This window comes from Cebus imitator, unplaced genomic scaffold (assembly GCF_001604975.1).
Source record: "Cebus imitator isolate Cc_AM_T3 unplaced genomic scaffold, Cebus_imitator-1.0 Scaffold338, whole genome shotgun sequence".
Taxonomy (NCBI): domain Eukaryota; kingdom Metazoa; phylum Chordata; class Mammalia; order Primates; family Cebidae; genus Cebus; species Cebus imitator.
Window position 1 is genome coordinate 922890 of NW_016107653.1, and position 16296 is coordinate 939185.

Genomic DNA, 16296 nt, shown 5'->3' on the forward strand with positions numbered 1-16296 from the left:
TGTGTGTCTGTGTTTCTGTATGCACGTGTGTGTCTCTGTATCTGTGTGTGTCTGTTTCTGTATGCATGCGTGTGTTTCTGTGTGTCTCTGTTTCTGTATGCATGTGTGTGTTTTTATGTCTCCGTGTGTGTCTGTGTGTCTCTGTGTTTCTGTATGTGTGTATTTCTGTGTGTCTGTCTCTGTGTGTTTCTGTGTGCATGCGTGTGTTGTCTATGTGTCTGTGTCTCTGTTTCTGTATACGTGCATGTGTTTCTATCTGTGTTTCTGTATGCGTGTGTGTGTTTCTATCTGTGTTCTGCATGCGTGTGTGTGTTTCTGTCTGTGTGTGGTTCTGTATGCGTGCGTGTGTTTCTGTTTCTGTATGCATGTGTGTGTTTCTGTGTGTTTCTGTATGTGTGCATGTGTTTCTGTGTGTCTGTGTGTGTCTCTGTATGTGTGTGCATGCCGAGGTCCATGGGAGTCCACCCCAGTGGCTCCCAAGCCTGCCTTGGCCTCCCCTGGCGGGTATGTTAAACCCAGGTGTCAGCCTCTACCTGGGAGGTCCTGTGGTCTGGAGCTTCAGGAGACTCTGTATCTTCTGGAGTTCCCTGGGGGTGCTGTGGGTGCAGGAATCCCCCGCCCTTGGAGGTGCTGGGGCAAGGCTGAGCTTCAGGGTAGGCTGCGGGGTCGGGAGGCACTCAGCCTGGCTGAGGAGCAGGGTGACAGTGGGGGCACTTCCCAGCAGCCCTGAGTGGCAAGGGTGGCAGGGGCCACGGGGGCCCTGGAGTGGGGCAGTGGCTCCCGGATGGCTCTAGGGCCACGGAGTATCGCAAGGGGCAAGGCTGCCTCACTGGGGACTAGGGGATAGTAACCTTGACAGCAGCATTAATTGAGCCCCTCCTGTATGTGGGCACTGTGCTGGGTACCTTGAGTGCATCTGTTCGTTAGGGCAACACCCAGGCCTCCATTGTCACCTCATCCCGCTTTGGAGATGTGGAAACTGAGGCACAGGCAAGCTAGGTGGATGTGCCCAGATCACAGCTGTGCATGGCTGCCCACAGCCTGGGCAGGCAGGAGCAGCATTCACTGTCCAGCCCCCACTGCGGGTGGGGGATGAGGGCACGGGCCTGGTTGTGGGGGTGGCATTCGGTGCAGAGTGCAGGGAGGGCCCGACCTGTGTTGGTCTGGACCCCTGTCACCGGCCTGGACCCTCTGCCGCAAGCCCGGTTCAAATGCTGGATGGAGCCCCCGGGGCGCAGACACCATGGAGGCCGCCGCCTGGACTGTCCACTTGCAAAAGTGGAGCGTGGGCCTCACAGCCACGTTTCAGGCTGTGCTTCCTGGGATGGTGGCTGATGAGGTCGCAGGTTGGGACCGCCTGGTGACTCGCAGGCAGGTGACAGGACACTGCCATCTCCCACCACTGACCCTGCCACCTCTCCTCCCAGGGCTGTGCAGAAGCTCAGCTTGGCCTCCAAGCGCAAGAAGCCCCACCCGCCACCGCCTCCAGCCTCCCGCGGCGCCTCTACCTACCCCACCGACTTCAGCGGGGTCCTGCAGCTGTGGCCGCCCCCAGCACCCCCCTGCCTGCTCAGGGCCACCTCCAAAACCAAGGACAACCCCGGCAGCATTGGGAAGGTAGATGCAACCCAAGGTCGGGGCCCTGGGTGGGGAGGCCAGGGACACCTGAGAAGTCGCGGGAGGGGTACAGGAGTGGAGAGGCCTCCACTTCCTTCTCTGCGTTGGATAAGGGTGGTCAGTGGGGTGCCATGGGGAGACTGAGGCCCAGGTGGCAGCAGGGAGCTGGGGGGCCTGTGCTGGGCTGGGACTGCGGGGACGGGTGGGGAGTGGCGTGTCCTGGGGGCCCCGGAGCATGTGCTAGGTTCAGCACGAGGTCAGCCAGGTCACGGGGCTCCCAGGCACTAAGGGCTGGGTTTGATCCAGGGAAGCCCCTTTTGCAGGCTCCACTGAGATTCGGCCTGGAGGACAGGAGGGGACCCTCTGCTCTCAGGAGTCACCGTGTCTAGGTGGGCCCGCACTGTGGGTGGGGGATGTGTTATGGGGTGTTTCTGGTGCCGCGCTCCAGATGGGAAGACTGCGGCCTGGGAGAGTACAGGGCCTGGATCACTCATGGGACAGGCTGGCTTATGGCTGCCTCCTGGCTGCCCCCGGAGCTCTGAGCCTGGGGTCTGGGGCTTGCTGGCTGTGCCCATCGAGTCTTAGAGAAATACCTGCCCCTGGCCAGATGGCGGCCCTGCCATGTGCTGGGTGCTGGCACTGCCTGGTTCTTGTGCCCATGGAGTGTGGTGGGCCCTTCATGCTCATGGAGGGTGGGAAGTTGGTCACACGGCTCTGGAGGTGAGGATTGGACCCCACACCTGTGGTGTGCCCCCTGCGGCTTTTTCCCTCCCCTCTGCCTGCTCTGCAGCCAACCGCCTCCCACTCTAGCACCCCAAAAGCACTGCCATCTTCCAGGCCTAGAGGAGGCCTTGCAGGCTCCGTGCCCCACATGGGCCATCAGGCTCCGTGCCTCCGGACTCAGTTGGCCTATGCTTCCCAGGGGCTCAGCTCCCAGGGACAGGATCTGGAGGGGACGCTGTGCCTATGTTGGAGACCACTTGGCAGAAGGCCCCTGTCCCTGGGCCTGGGGTGCCACAGGCCCCTCCTACTGCCCTAGCTGTACTGGGTCCAGGGTGCCCGATGCTCACAGCTGTGTAGTCCTGGAGGGGCTCCTGGCACCCACACCTTGGGGTTTTGATAGAGCTTGGGAGGTGTCAGGCCAGCAGGAGGCTCCGAACAGGCCGGCCGTGGGGAAGGGTGTTCAGTGACTATGTGCCTGGCCCCGCCCTCATGGTGCAGTTGGGCGGCTGTGCTCCCTGCCCGCCTGGTGGCGTCGTGAGCATTGTACTTGTAGCCCCTGGAACGCTCATTTCAGTGACTCGAGCCCCCCCACCTCTCCAGGCCAGCCCTGGCCTGAATTGACAGTGGCTACTGGTCTGGGGCAGCAGTGGGTCCCCAGGGAGGGCCACTGTGGGTCACAGGGGCTCTGGGGTGGCCTGTGGGGCAGACCTGACAGCTCCTACCAGCCTGGAGGCCATGGCGGGTCCGGGTGGGGGTGTCAGGCGGTTGGCACCGTGGAGCTGCAGGTGTGTCCAGAGGGGAGCCTGTGGTGTGACCACCGGGAGCCTTCTGATCTCCCTGACTTCAGGCCTCCACCCTGAGGGCCCCGAGGCTGCCTGGGTCTGAATGGACAGCCTGTCCCTCTGGGCGCTGGTTTCCGTTTGTGCTGAGGAGGGCTTGGCGGGCACCTGGCATCTCCATCCTCCGGAGGCCACATTCTGTATCCGAGGTCCCATGGCAGGGGAAGCTCTGTGACCTGGACTGTGGACTCGTGGTTGCTCAGCTGGGGTTGGGGCAAGGCGGAGCCTGGGGTGAGGCGGGGGTGGTGCGTGGAGCCAGAGTTGGGGGCTAGGCTGGGGGTCGCTGCCTCCCTGGACATCTCTACGCCCAGCACTGCCAGGGGAGGAGGGGGCTCCTGACCTGCATGTGTGCACCTGGCACGGGCTGTTTTTCCGAAGTCCCCTGGGATTTGAGCCTGCGGCATCAGCCTGTATTTTGGGCCCAGGCCTGGCTGGCTGGGGCATCTAGATCCTCCTCACCCTCAACAGTCCCCTTGAGACAGGGCAGGTGGGTGCTGTGGGCTGCAGAACTATGCTGAGACCAGGTGACGCTGAGGTCAGGTGTGGGCGCTGGAGGGCAGGTAGCATCCAGGTTCCCACCCAGGCTGTGATCAGGGCCCTGGCTCTGGCCTGGGCCTGGCACTCAGCCTGTTTGTGCCATCTGTGTGGGGGGTGCGCAGAGGAGTCAGCAGCTCTTTTAGGAGCCCACTGCACTGAGCCACTGCTGTTCCCAGGGCCCCGAGTTTCTTAAGGAGACAGCTCCTGCCCCACCTCCTCCTGGGGGCAGCCTTGGTGGGGCTTCTCCCTTCTCCCCGAGGCAGTCACACCCCCACCCTGTCCCTGAGCGCTCAGTGTTTCCCCATGGAGCCCTTGGCCACCAGCCTTCCAGCTCCCCACCCCGCCTCCCTGCCCTTCACGCCCCCCCACCCCCGCTCCCCGGTGTTATTAGCACTAATGTCACATAGTCAGAAATGCTGCCTGAAAGATAATATTGTCACAGAAAAGAAGTTAGATTACGTTCAATTTCTGACATTAATGTGCTACTTAAGATAATTCATCACATTGTGGTATTAAAAAGACATCCCCGTCTGGGTGGGTGCCGAGCAGCCCCCCCCCCGCCCCCGTCCCAACCCCCCACTCCTGGGCCACCTCTCCAGAGCTGGAAGCCCTTTTTTAATGCAAAATGTGTTTTTTCCCTACCAGGCAGCTATTCAGCGGGGCTTTGTAATGATTGAACATTTAGGGGACAGACTTGCTGTGCCTTCTCCTGCAAAGACCCTGCCATTTCCCCACTGTCCTCTCCTGGCAGACAGTGGCCTGCGCTGGGACCAGGGCAGTGTGGGGCAGGCTGGACGGCCAGTGTCCCTCCCGTGGGCTGCTCTGTGCCCTCCCCGGGGAGGCCCGCACCCCTCTCCTGGTTGTGAGTCTGCTCTGGGATTAATGGTGCAGGTGAAAAGGGCGGACAGACGTCGAGAGCTGAACCCTGGTTCTCGCCATGCCACTCCTTCCCACTAGGAATTCTCTCAAATCTGCAGAACCCATTTGGCTCTTGAAGTGTGAGGAGTTCACGCTGGAAAAAAAATTGCCAAAAATTACCGGGAAGTGCACGTTTTCGTCTGCTTTGTGGTGGCGTCTGGAAATGAAATAGTTTTGTTCTTGTCGTCGGGGGAATAAAAGAATCGATTCTCGCCTAATGGGGCCCAGGTTCTGAGCAGTACAATAGAAAAGTGTTTCTTCACGCTGCTCCCCCGAGAGCGGGCACTCCTGGCTCCGGCGGCTTGCATATCAATGTGCCCCGTGCCCAGGGGGAGTAGATGGCGCCTGGTGTGAACTACCCATGGTAAACCAATTTTGCCGGCGTTATGTATCTGTCACTTACAATTAAATCCGTGAAAAATATTGGCTCTGAAATGAGTCTTGGGTAATTTGATTTACGCTATAGTGGAGAAATCAGAGATTTCAGCGCAGAGTGGTCTGTGGTGTCCTCCAGCAGGGACTGGGGCCTGTATCTGGCTCCTCGTTGGAGCCCTGGTTCAGGGAGGTTCTCGTGGGTGCAGCCTCCGCCAGGTCAGAGCCCCCGCCCCGGCATCCACACACAGGATCTGCCTGTCGGGGCGTCCGTGCTGCACGTGGGTTTTGGAGTGTTTGCAGTGCTTGCTCTGGGCTCTGGCATCCTGGGTTCTGCCCCTCCCTGGCAACTGTCCCCTCTTGGGGTGCTGGGGCTGCTGTCAGGGTCTTCCCAAGCCCCGTGCCTGCCTGTGTGGGGCACAGTTTGAGATCTGTGTGTTTGCTTTGGAGACACCGTTGCTTCTGCCCAGCATGAGGGCTGCCTGGTTCCCTGCTGGCCTGGGAGGCCTGGGAGGTCAGGCTGGAATCCCAGCACCACCCTCAGCCTGCCCACCACCACCCCCGCCTCAGCCTCCCTAAGCCTAAAGTGGGGCAGGTGAGGCCGAGGTGTCAGAATTTGCATCTTCCCATGGGTGGGATGCTTCCTGTCTTGCCCCTTCTCGTTTGCCTTTGAATGGGCTCCCCTGCTTTCTGCTGACCCTAGTCCTGCAGGCCACGGGGTGCCAGGGCTCAGTTCCCTCAGCTGGCCCAGGTCAGAGGAGCCGTGCCCCTGGAGCCCTCCCCTGGCAGTACCACCCTCTGCGGCTCTCACCCCTCCATGGCTCTCACGCCTCTCTGGGGCGGTTCATTCCCTTATCTTGCAAGTGCTCGGGCTCAGCCTGGGAGAGCAGCCTGGAGGGGCTGGACCTGGGGGCTTTGCTCCTCCCTCCTGCCCTCTTCTGGTCTGACCTGCCCTACAGGACCTGAGCATCCGTCCGTCTTCTCATGGAGGCCTCTGGAGCCTGCGACCCCTCGCTCTGCCGCTTGTTGGATGGTCACAGGCTGTGCACCGGTCTTGCCTCTCCGCAGTCCTCACCTTCTCCTTGCTCTGCTGACCTCATATGGGATCTGCTCCTGCCTGGAGCAGGGGCGTGGTGTCCACATTCCTGCAGTGGGGGTGCCCATGTGAGGCCTGGCCTGCTGTCCCCACCCGAGCTGGGCCCCTCCTGCCCTGTAATTACCGGCCAGCTGGGCGGAGGCAGCTTCTCAGGTGCTTCCCGCCTCCGCCCAGGTGAAGGTCATGCTGCGGATCTGGCCGGCACAGGGGGCCCAGCGCTCGGCCGAGGCCATGTCCTTCCTGAAGGTGGACCCCCGGAAGAAGCAGGTGATCCTCTACGATCCGGCCGCCGGTCCCCCGGGCAGCGCAGGGCCCCGGCGAGCCGCCACGGCTGCAGTTCCCAAGATGTTTGCCTTCGATGCTGTGTTCCCCCAGGACTCTGAGCAGGTACGGGCAGGCATCCTCCTGGGGGCCTGGGGCCGGGCTGCTGGCTCAGCACCTGGGTCCGATCTGTACCTGCTTCTCTGTGCGGAGTGCAGAGGAACAGTGCTCGAGGGGGGCCCACTGCCTGCGGTGCCTGCCGGCTTGCCTCCCTCGTCACCCGGGCCAGCCTCCTTGGGTGTCCTCACCCACCCCTGCTGAGGCTCTGGGCCAAGTCCGCAGGGAAACGCCTGGTTTTCCGGAGCCCGCCCTCCCAGGATGCTTTCTGAGCAGCTGTTTGGCTGTGGGCTCTGGGCGCCCAGTGCTGCTGCTGGTGCCGTGCGGTGCACCCGTGGCCCCATGTCCGTCTGTCTCCGTGTCGTGGTCTGCCCCCGGCAGCGGGACTGCTGTGCTTTGCGGGTGCGTGTGCACGTGTCTGACCGGTCCATCCTGCGTGTGTTCTGGGCCCTGTTTTTGTTTGTTCCGTGCCTTCTGTGAGCACGTGGGAGATCTGTCCCTGGTCCTGGGGGTGCAGCCCAATCTCCTTGTGGGCCGACTGCCTGCATGTGCCAGCACAGACTAGCCTCGGGCCCACAGACATGGCAGGAGGAAGGGGCCGCCGCCCCTGGGCCTGGGCACCTGCCTGACTCTCTGTGCCTCCCCCAGGCGGAAGTCTGCTCGGGGACCGTGGCCGACGTGCTCCAGTCGGTGGTCAGCGGGGCTGATGGCTGCATTTTCTCCTTTGGCCACATGAGCCTGGGTGAGCGCCCTTGCCCCACCCTAGATGGGTCCTGCTGGCCACCCCCTCCCATCCTCGTCACAGTGGTTGCTGATGGCTTCTGGTGGCAAAGGAGGCTGGTTCTACACATGGGCAGTGGTGGGCATGTGGGGTGAGGAGCTTGTGGAGAGGAAGCTGAACCTCCGCAGAACTAAAAGGCAGAGGCTTAGGATGGATCCAAGTAGCCTGAGATCTCAGTGCCCCAGGTTGGCCCTGGGGACCCCAGGAAGGCTGGGCTCTGTGGGCTGCTCAAGTGGTGTCCCTCACATGGTGTTCCTCGTGTGGCACGTGGCATGTGGTGCGTGGCGGTGCCTGACGCCCGTGTGGTCCCCAGGCAAGTCGTACACCATGATCGGGAAGGACAGCTCACCCCAGAGCCTTGGCATCATGCCCTGCGCCATCTCCTGGCTCTTCCGGCTCATCGAGGAGCGCAAGGAGAGGATGGGCACCCGCTTCTCTGTCCGGGTCTCGGCCGTGGAGGTGTGCGGCCGTGACCAGAGCCTGCGGGACCTGCTGGCTGAGGTGGCCTCCAGCAGCCTCCAGGATGCCCAGTCTCCGGGAGTCTACCTGAGGGAGGACCCCATGTGTGGGGTGCAGGTGCGCCGGCCTACTGTCCCGCCTTGGGGAGGGGGCGGGGCTGCGGGCGGCCCTGAGCTGCTGAAGACACTGCAGCCTCTGCCTTTCCCGCAGCTTCAGAGCCAGAGCGAGCTGCGGGCACCCACGGCCGAGAAGGCGGCCTTCTACCTGGACGCGGCCCTGGCGGCCCGCAGCACCAGCCGGGCAGGGTGTGGCAAGGACACCCGTGGCAGCTCCCACATGCTGTTCACGCTGCACGTCTACCAGCACCGCGTGGAGAAGTGCGGCCGGGGAGGAAGTAGGTGCCACACCTGCACTCTGGGTGTTCGTGGGAGGCGCGTCAGTGGAGACCCAGGCTCAGGGGCCCGTCACCCAGTGGCCCTGGGGATGTCCCCTGAGGTCCTCTGCTTGGGTCTGGGGTGGGGCTGTGGAGCAGGGTCCGGGCGCCTGAGCTACGCGGTCATTTGTTTGCCTTGCGGTTCCAGTGTCCGGAGGCCGCAGCCGTCTGCACCTCATCGACCTGGGCAGCTGTGAGGCGGCACCTGGCAGGGCCGGGGAGGCCGCCGGGGGTCCCTTGTGTCTGTCCCTATCAGCCCTGGGCAGCGTCATCCTGGCCCTGGTCAATGGAGCCAAGCACGTGCCCTACCGGTGAGTATGAGCCCTGGGCAGATGCCAGCCAGGGTGGCCCCTTGGTGACCTGCCAGATTCCTGTGAGGTGTGCCCGGCACTGCTCTGGGCCCCGGCTCCTTGGGCCTTTGCTTCTCTGCCACCTGACAGGCCTCACTCCCTGTGGGCTGCCTGGGGCCCCACGCTGGGCTGCTGCCAAAGCTGGGTGGGAACCTGACTGGGCGCAGGGCCACCCCCGGCCAGCCTGCCCTCGAAGCTCCCTCCGCAGCCCTGGTGTCTGAACCCCCTTGTCCTCCAGGGACCACAGGCTCACCATGCTGCTGCAGGAGTCCCTGGCCTCCGCTGGCTGCCGCACCACCATGATCGCTCATGTGTCGGACGCGCCGGCCCAGCATGCGGAGACGCTCAGCACCGTGCAGCTCGCTGCCCGCATCCACCGCCTCCGCCGGAAGAAGGCCAAGGTGCGCCCTACCTTCTGCCCGCTCCATCCCAGGGCCCCCCGGCCCTCTGTCCACTGCAGGCCCCTGCTGGCCTGGTGGGGGAGGGACAGCAAGTGGCCTGGAGCCTGGGTATCCCCTCCTGTGCGTTCCGGTGTCATGAGGCTGTGCCCATGTGGCCCTCCCCGGTGGGCAGGGAGCCCAGCCTGCGGTCCCTGGATATAGTGGGCAGAACCAGAGCTGCCGTGTGGCCTCGCTCCAGCCTGCTGCCCCTGCACAGGCCCCGGAGTGCTCGGGAGAGCCGCACCAACTCTGCAGGGACTTCTGGGGGCCCCTCTCTGGGGCGGGAGGGTGGAGTTTGGGGTACTCTGCGGTTACACGGCCCTCGGTCTGAGTCCTGGCTGCTGGCCTGGGCACCCGTGCTCCCCTTTTGAGTTTCTCCTTCCTCCCAATGCGGGGTATTAACACCATTTTCCTTGTGACATTGCTAAGAACGGTGACTTAGGTTCTTCACCTGAGACTTAGGACCGCTCCCAGCGTTTGGTGGGACACGGTTGGTGGTGGCTACTGTGGTTTTCATCACAGTGACCACAGCACTGGGCCTGTGCTCCGGAGAGGGCTAGGGGATCGGGGGTGGGATGGGGGAGTGGGTGGGGGGAGCCCAGGCTCAGCAGCTCCGCTCTTCTTCCCGCAGTACGCCTCCAGCTCCTCTGGCGGGGAGAGCTCCTGCGAGGAAGGCCGTGCCCGTCGGCCACCACACCTGCGGCCCTTCCACCCGCGCACTGTGGCTCTGGACCCCGACCGCATGCCCCCCGGCTTGCCCGGCGACCCTGATTACTCCTCCAGCAGTGAACAGTCCTGTGACACGGTCATCTACGTGGGGCCCGGTGGGGCGGCGCTGTCAGACCGGGAGCTCACTGACAACGAGGGTCCACCTGACTCTGTGCCCATCATCCCTGCCCTGAGCCGCCACCGGACCCCCAAGGGCCCCCGAGATGCAGACCACTTCCGCTGCAGCACCTTTGCAGAGCTGCAGGAGCGGCTGGAATGCATGGACGGCAGCGAGGGCCCCTCGGGAGCCCTGGGTGGCACTGACAGAGTTCAGGCCAGCCCCGCCCGAGGGGGCCGGAAGCCCTCGCCACCAGAGGCTGCGTCCCCCAGGAAGGCCGTGGGCACCCCAATGGCTGCCAGCACCCCTCGAGGCAGCCCTGGCCTAGACCCCCACCAGGGTACTCCCGAGCTGCCTTCCAAGGCCAGTGTCTGGGGTCACCAGAGAGAGGACAGCAGCACCCGGACTGAGCTGCTGGTTCCGGACAAGGCCACAGTGGGCGGAGGCAGGAGGCCACTGCCCAGCCCAGCTCCCCCACCCCCGCAGCTGCTGGAAGCCTGCAGAGCCCCAGAGGAGCCTGGGGGAGGAGGTGCTGATGGGGTGGCACGGACCCCTCCTGTGGGCATGAGTGGGCAGGCGGCCAGGTCCCCGATGCTTCCTGGGTCCACCTGCCCCCACCTGGCTGCCAGCAGTCGCCGTCCAGAGCAGGGCCTGCTCACCACCACGGTGACCCTGCAGCGGCCCGTGGAGCTGAACGGCGAGGATGAGCTGGTGTTCACGGTGGTGGAGGAGCTGTCTCTGGGGGGCCTCTCCGGAGCGGGGCGACCCTCTAGCTTGGCTAGCTTCGGCAGCGACTGCTCCCTCCAGGCCCTGGCCTCAGGGTCCCGGCCAGTCAGCATCATCAGCAGCATCAACGATGAGTTTGACGCCTATACCTCGCAGGCCCCTGACGGGGGTCCCCTGGAGGGGGCGGCCTGGGCCGGCAGCGGTCACAGCTCCTCTATCAGCTCCTGGCTCAGTGAGGTCAGCGTCTGCACTGCCGACAGCCGTGGACCCACACCACAGCCCCCCTTCAGCCCCGACTCACTGGCAGGGCCCGACCCTGGGGCCCCCCCTGCCCTGCATGGTTCCTTGGGGGACGGCAGCTCCGGGTTATTAGAGCTGGACAGGCCTGACAGTCCCGGGCCAGCCTGGGGTCGATGCCCTGGGGAGGTGGAAGCGGTGGCCCCATCCCGACCCGGCAGGGAGCCCCAGGCCGGGCCCTCTCGGGCGGCGTCCACAGCACAGACCATCCACTCCAGCCTTCCTCGGAAACTGAGGTCTGCCTGTGCCGCCAGCCGCGTGGGCTGCACTCGCCTGGGCCAGAGCCCACCTGGCCGTGGGGGCCTCTTTGAGGACCCGTGGCTGCTCCGGGCGGGAGAGTGTGACACCCAGGCAGCTTCTGCTGGCAGGGACCCCAGCCCCACCCCGGGCTCCCCCCGGCTGTCTGAGGCCCAGGCCATGCTAGCCTGTGCCCAGAGGGTGGTGGACGGGTGTGAGGTGGCAGCCAGGGCTGCCCACAGGCCAGAGGCCGTGGCTCAGATCCCACCGCTGCGGAGGGGTGCCACCACGCTGGGTGTGACAACACCAGCTGTGTCCTGTGGGGACGCTCTGGCGGAGGTGGTGGCCTGCTCCGGCAGCCTGAAGGCCTCCCCCACCAGCAAGAAGAGTGTGGCCCCCAAGGCGGGCTTCTTCCCGAGGCCCGGCGGCGCGGCCCCCCCGGCCCCTCCCACTCGAAAGTCCAGCCTGGAGCCCAGGAGCAGCCCGGCCTCGGCCCCTCCCCACGCCGTGAGCCTGGTGCGAGCCGGAGCTGCTGCCATCCTTCGCGGGGAGGAGGAGTCCAGGCCCAGCGGCCGGGCTGACCATGCTGTCTTCAGGGCCACGTCCAGCCTGAGGGCCCGGGCCGGCAAGGTAGACACCGCGCACCGTCCTGCCGGCCACGCGTCTCTGGAGCGGTACGATGGCCTGGCACACAGCAGCAGCAGCAAGGGCAGGGAGGCCCCTGGGCGGCCTCCCCGGGCCGTACCCAAGCTTGGTGTGCCACCCTCCAGCCCCACGCACGGTCCAGCTCCTGCCTGTAGGAGCAGCGTGGCCAAGGCTGTGGGGGCCCCCAAACCCCCTGCTGGTGGGGGCAAGGGCCGTAGCCTGGTGGCTGGTGGGTCTCGGGCTCTGGGGTCTTCAGTGAAGCTGTCGGCAGCCTCTGTGGCGGGCAGGAGTCCCGGTGCCCCTGTGGCAGGTCCCAGAGCGGTCCCACGGGCCGGGCCCAGCGTCGGGGCCAAGGCCGGCCGGGGCACCATCATGGGCACCAAGCAGGCGCTCTGGGCCGCTCACAGCCGTGTCCACGAGCTGTCGGCCAGTGGGGCCCCGGGACGAGGCGGCCCCTCGTGGGGCTCGACGGACTCGGACAGCGGCCACGACAGCGGTGTGAACGTAGGGGAGGAGCGGCCTCCTGCGGGCCCGGCCCTGCCCTCCCCCTACAGCAAGGTGACTGCCCCGCGGCGGCCCCAGCGCTACAGCAGCGGCCATGGCAGCGACAACAGCAGCGTGCTGAGCGGGGAGCTGCCCCCCGCCATGGGCCGCACCGCCCTCTTCCACCACAGCGGTGGCAGCAGCGGCTACGAGAGCCTGCGGCGTGACAGTGAGGCCACTGGCAGCGCGTCCTCCGCCCCGGACTCCATGAGCGAGAGTGGGGCTGCCTCCCCGGGCGCCCGCACCCGCAGCCTCAAGTCCCCCAAGAAGAGGGCCACAGGTGGGTGCAGAGGTGCACAGCCCTGTACCGTCTACGGAGCAGGGAGGTGTGGACACGTGGGCATGGCCTTCAAGGACCCAGACGCACACAGGCCTGGGTGGTTGACAGACTGGCCTGAGGCTTCTGTGTGTGGACGGGCGAGGCACAGCCCTCTAGAGTATAAACACCCTGCACTCGCCCTTCTGTGGCCCCACCCTGCTCCAGGGGCTGATCCTGGTCTGTGTCAGGGTGAACACAGGGACGCCAGGCTGGGGCTCTGGACTTGGGGTTGGGTCCTGGGCCTGGTGCCTCCCAGGTGAGTGTCTAGATGTTTGGAAGGCCCCCGCCAGGGCTGCCTCAAGGGACAGAACTGCTTAGGTCACGGCAGGAAGAGTGGGGGCCCTCGTGGGGGTGGGGGTGCCCTTGAGAGCTGTGGGCCTGGCTTGGGGTTGGCTCCCTTGCTGCCCTGGGCAGAGCACCGGGCTGAGGATTCCTGGACCAGACCCCTAAGCGCTCGCGGTTGGGACTCCGGCTGGCTCCTCAGCCCCTGCAGAGGCTGTGCTCACCCATGCCCGGCCCTCCGTTCCAGGTCTGCAGCGGCGGCGCCTCATTCCTGCCCCACTGCCCGACGCCGCTGCCCCGGGCCGCAAGCCCAGCCTCCCCGGGCAGTGGGTGGACCTGCCTCCGCCGCTGGCCGGCTCCTTAAAGGAGCCGTTCGAGATCAAGGTGTACGAGATTGATGACGTGGAGCGCCTGCAGCGGCCCCGCCCCACCCCGAGGGAGGCCCCCTCCCAGGTAGGGCTTGAGGTGGGCTGTGGTCTATGAGCCCCGGTGGGGAGGCCTGGCCAGGGTCATCTGGTGGGCTTGTCAGGCCTCTGGGGGTGCAGCCAGGCAGCCCTTGACCTCATTTTCTGTCCACAGCCCTCCCAGGAGGTGAAGGTAGGTGCGGCCCTGCCCAGCCCCAGCCTGTGGCAACCCCGACACTTCCTTTGGGCAGCGGGTGGGTGGGTGGCTGGGGGTCCTGCCACTGCTACTGTCTGCTGGAATTCTCCCCAGTCGTGGGGAGGGTGGTCCTAGAGCCGTGCCAGGACCCAGACAGGCATGGGTGGGCTGCCCCAGGTCCGCCCCTGCCCGCCCTTGGTACCCCCACTTTGTGCCTGCTGAGGCCTGGTGGGCGAAGGGAGGCAGGGGGTCATAGCAGGGCTGCTGGGGCCCCTTGGGAGAGGGTCCCATGCCTGAGCCCCCCACCTGTCCCACCTCCCAGGGTCTGGCATGTGTCAGTACAAGGCTGCTGGGGCCCCTGGGGAGAGAGTCCTGTGCCTGAGCCCCCTACCTGTCCCACCTCCCAGAGTCTGGCGTGCGTCAGTACAAGGCTGCTGGGGTCCCTGGGGAGAGGGTCCCGTGCTCGAGCCCCCCACCTGTCCCACCTCCCAGGGTCTGGCATGTGTCAGTACAAGGCTGCTGGGGCCCCTGGGGAGAGGGTCCTGTGCCTGAGCCCCCCACCCACCCCGCCTCTCAGGGTCTGGCATGCGTCAGCACAAGGCTGCGGCTGGTGGAGCGCAGGCAGCAGCGGCTGCGGGAGGTGCAGGCCAAGCACGAACAGCTGTGTGAGGAGCTGGCTGAGACCCAGGGCCGGCTGATGCTGGAGCCTGGCCGCTGGCTGGCGCAGTGTGAGTCCCGCCCGCCTGCAGACCCAGCCTGCCGCAGCTCCCTGGCCCACTGTGTGCCCTGAAGCCTGCCCTCCCCTCCCTGAGCCCCGTTGCTCTCCTGTACCTCGTGGTGGGAAGGCTGGGAGGCAGGGTAGGCCGGGCCAAGATGCCTTTCCTGGGGCTTATAGGGGGACAGGTGGCTGCCCCCAGCCTGGGGCCTAACCCCAGTGCCCCTCCTCTTCCCTCCCATTCTCAGTCGAGGTGGACCCAGAGCTGGAGCCTGAGTCAGCCGAGTACCTGGCGGCCCTGGAGCGCGCCACGGCTGCCCTGGAGCAGTGCGTGAACCTGTGCAAGGCGCATGTCATGATGGTCACCTGCTTCGACATCAGTGTTGCGGCCGCGGCTGCCGTCCCCGGGCCGCAGGAGGTGGACGTCTGAGGCTGGGCACCGGTCAAGAGGCCGGGACATGAGGGGCCGGAGGACAGGACGTGGGACAGAGCGAGGATGTGGTGGGGGCTGTGGGAGGAGCGTGCAGAGGGGTTTCTGTGCAGGACGGGGGTCTTGGAGTGGAGACGGGGTGTGGCGGAGGGAGGGCGGCCACGTGTGGAAAGAGCAAGGGTGCCAGAGAGACCAGAGGACCACCGCCACCCAGCAGCAGCGCAAGTGCCTTTGACCTTGATTTGGACTTCCCTCCCTTTTGCATTTGGTGCTACAGACTCGAGACACCAGCAGCTGTGCTCAGCCCGGCCCCGCTGCGTCTTTCTGGGCCAGGGCTGGCATGGGTCGTGTTTGCGCCCATCTTGCCTTCTTTGCAGCCAACGGTTTCGTGGAGCGGGACTTACCTGCGTGCCCCGGAGCCTTTCAGGATTCAGGATGACTTTTTTTACAAAGGTTTCCTCGGCAGAGCCTGGGTTGTGGGGATCTGTGTGGGGTTCCCAGTGCAGATCCATCCCGGGGTCTCCCGGGCAGGGACAGCTGACCCTTAGGTCCCCTCCCTTCCCGGGAACCTGCTCTGTCCGGAGAGCAGCTAACAAGGGCTGAGCCACAGGCACAAGTGGCCTCTTCCACGGCAGGAATTTTTACCAAAACCACAAGCAAAAAAACAAAACAGACCACCACGATCAACAGCAGACATGGGGGGCTAAGGGTTTTGTAAAGGTTCTGTTACGTTCATATTTTTATATCATTTTTCCCATAAATACGGAATTTGCCGTGGGAATTTGAAGACAAATGATCTATGTTTTTATGGTTTTCTAGGGAAGGTGTCCTGGGGGCCGGGCTCTCTCCAGCTGCGGGAGGCCGGCCGCTTCGGGAGGCACCCTGGGCAGGGTGGGGGGCCTTGGGAGGCGCTTCTTGCCAAATGCAGATGAGGGGTGAGCATTGGCGACGTTCCCCGCATGACAGGCTCATGTTTTCTGAGGGTTGTGCCTCATACAGGACGTCTGAACCTTTGTACAAATGTGTAGATGACATCTTGCTACAGTTTTATTTGTGAATTAAAGATGCATCGATGGTTCACACGGCTGCCGAGTTCACCGGGTGCCAGCAGACCCCTCACGCCCCGGTGTGCCCCCCTGAGGGTCCCTGGGCTGAGGGGCAGTGAGCGTGGGAGGGACGCATCCACAGGGTCCCAGGGCTTTGGGGGCTGCGCCAGGGCCTGTCCTGCAGCCCCTGTGGGGCCCACGGCACCACGAGGGCCCTTCAGAGAAGGTGGCACGGGACAGGGCTGGGGTTCAAGCCTGCGCTTCGCCTCTGACCGCTTTCTTGTAGACTGCCCAGATCTTTGGGTGCTGAGGCTGGGCAGGGAGCCAGGCGTGGGGGCTGGGCTGGCAGGAAACAGCCTCGTGCGAGGGGCTCCTGGCCCCCTTCCCACTAGGTTGTGCTATGTGGGGAAGTCGAGGGAGAGGTGATGGCAGCACTTTTCTCCCAGAGTCTTACTGCCATCCTCTGCCCCCGGCCTGCCTTTGCTCTTGGGCTCAGGGCCCCCGGAGCCACAGGAGCCCCCTCCCGGGGCAGCTTGGATGGAGGTGCTTCCCTGGAGGACTCAGGCCTGGCTCTCTCTTGGCCCCAGTTAGCTGGGCTTTCCTGTGGCCAGCAGCCCCAGGCCCTTTGGGGGATTCCCAACCCCTTGAGCTCTCTGAGCTCGCGACCACCCTGGCCCACACATGTGC

The 16296-nt window shown here is 64.9% G+C and overlaps 1 protein-coding gene across 5 annotated transcripts in view; it reads left to right on the plus strand.

Annotated features, from left to right (window-relative positions):
- The window catches only part of KIF26A (kinesin family member 26A), a 40758-nt gene extending 25115 nt beyond the window's left edge, over positions 1-15643 (plus strand). For 3 of the 5 annotated variants that reach the window (XM_017505386.2, XM_017505388.2, XM_037730245.1), the window contains 12 exons: positions 1428-1617; positions 6277-6489; positions 7129-7222; positions 7575-7837; positions 7931-8114; positions 8302-8464; positions 8742-8904; positions 9575-12497; positions 13066-13271; positions 13398-13415; positions 13996-14146; positions 14382-15643. In XM_017505386.2, coding sequence (XP_017360875.1) covers positions 1428-1617; positions 6277-6489; positions 7129-7222; positions 7575-7837; positions 7931-8114; positions 8302-8464; positions 8742-8904; positions 9575-12497; positions 13066-13271; positions 13398-13415; positions 13996-14146; positions 14382-14563 — 4750 coding nt within the window. In that variant the 3' untranslated portion in view covers positions 14564-15643. The remainder of the gene's footprint in view (positions 1-1427; positions 1618-6276; positions 6490-7128; positions 7223-7574; positions 7838-7930; positions 8115-8301; positions 8465-8741; positions 8905-9574; positions 12498-13065; positions 13272-13397; positions 13416-13995; positions 14147-14381) is intronic. The other 2 variants (XM_037730243.1, XM_017505387.2) reach the window with 2 other exon arrangements.
- Positions 15644-16296: the final 653 nt, after the last annotated feature.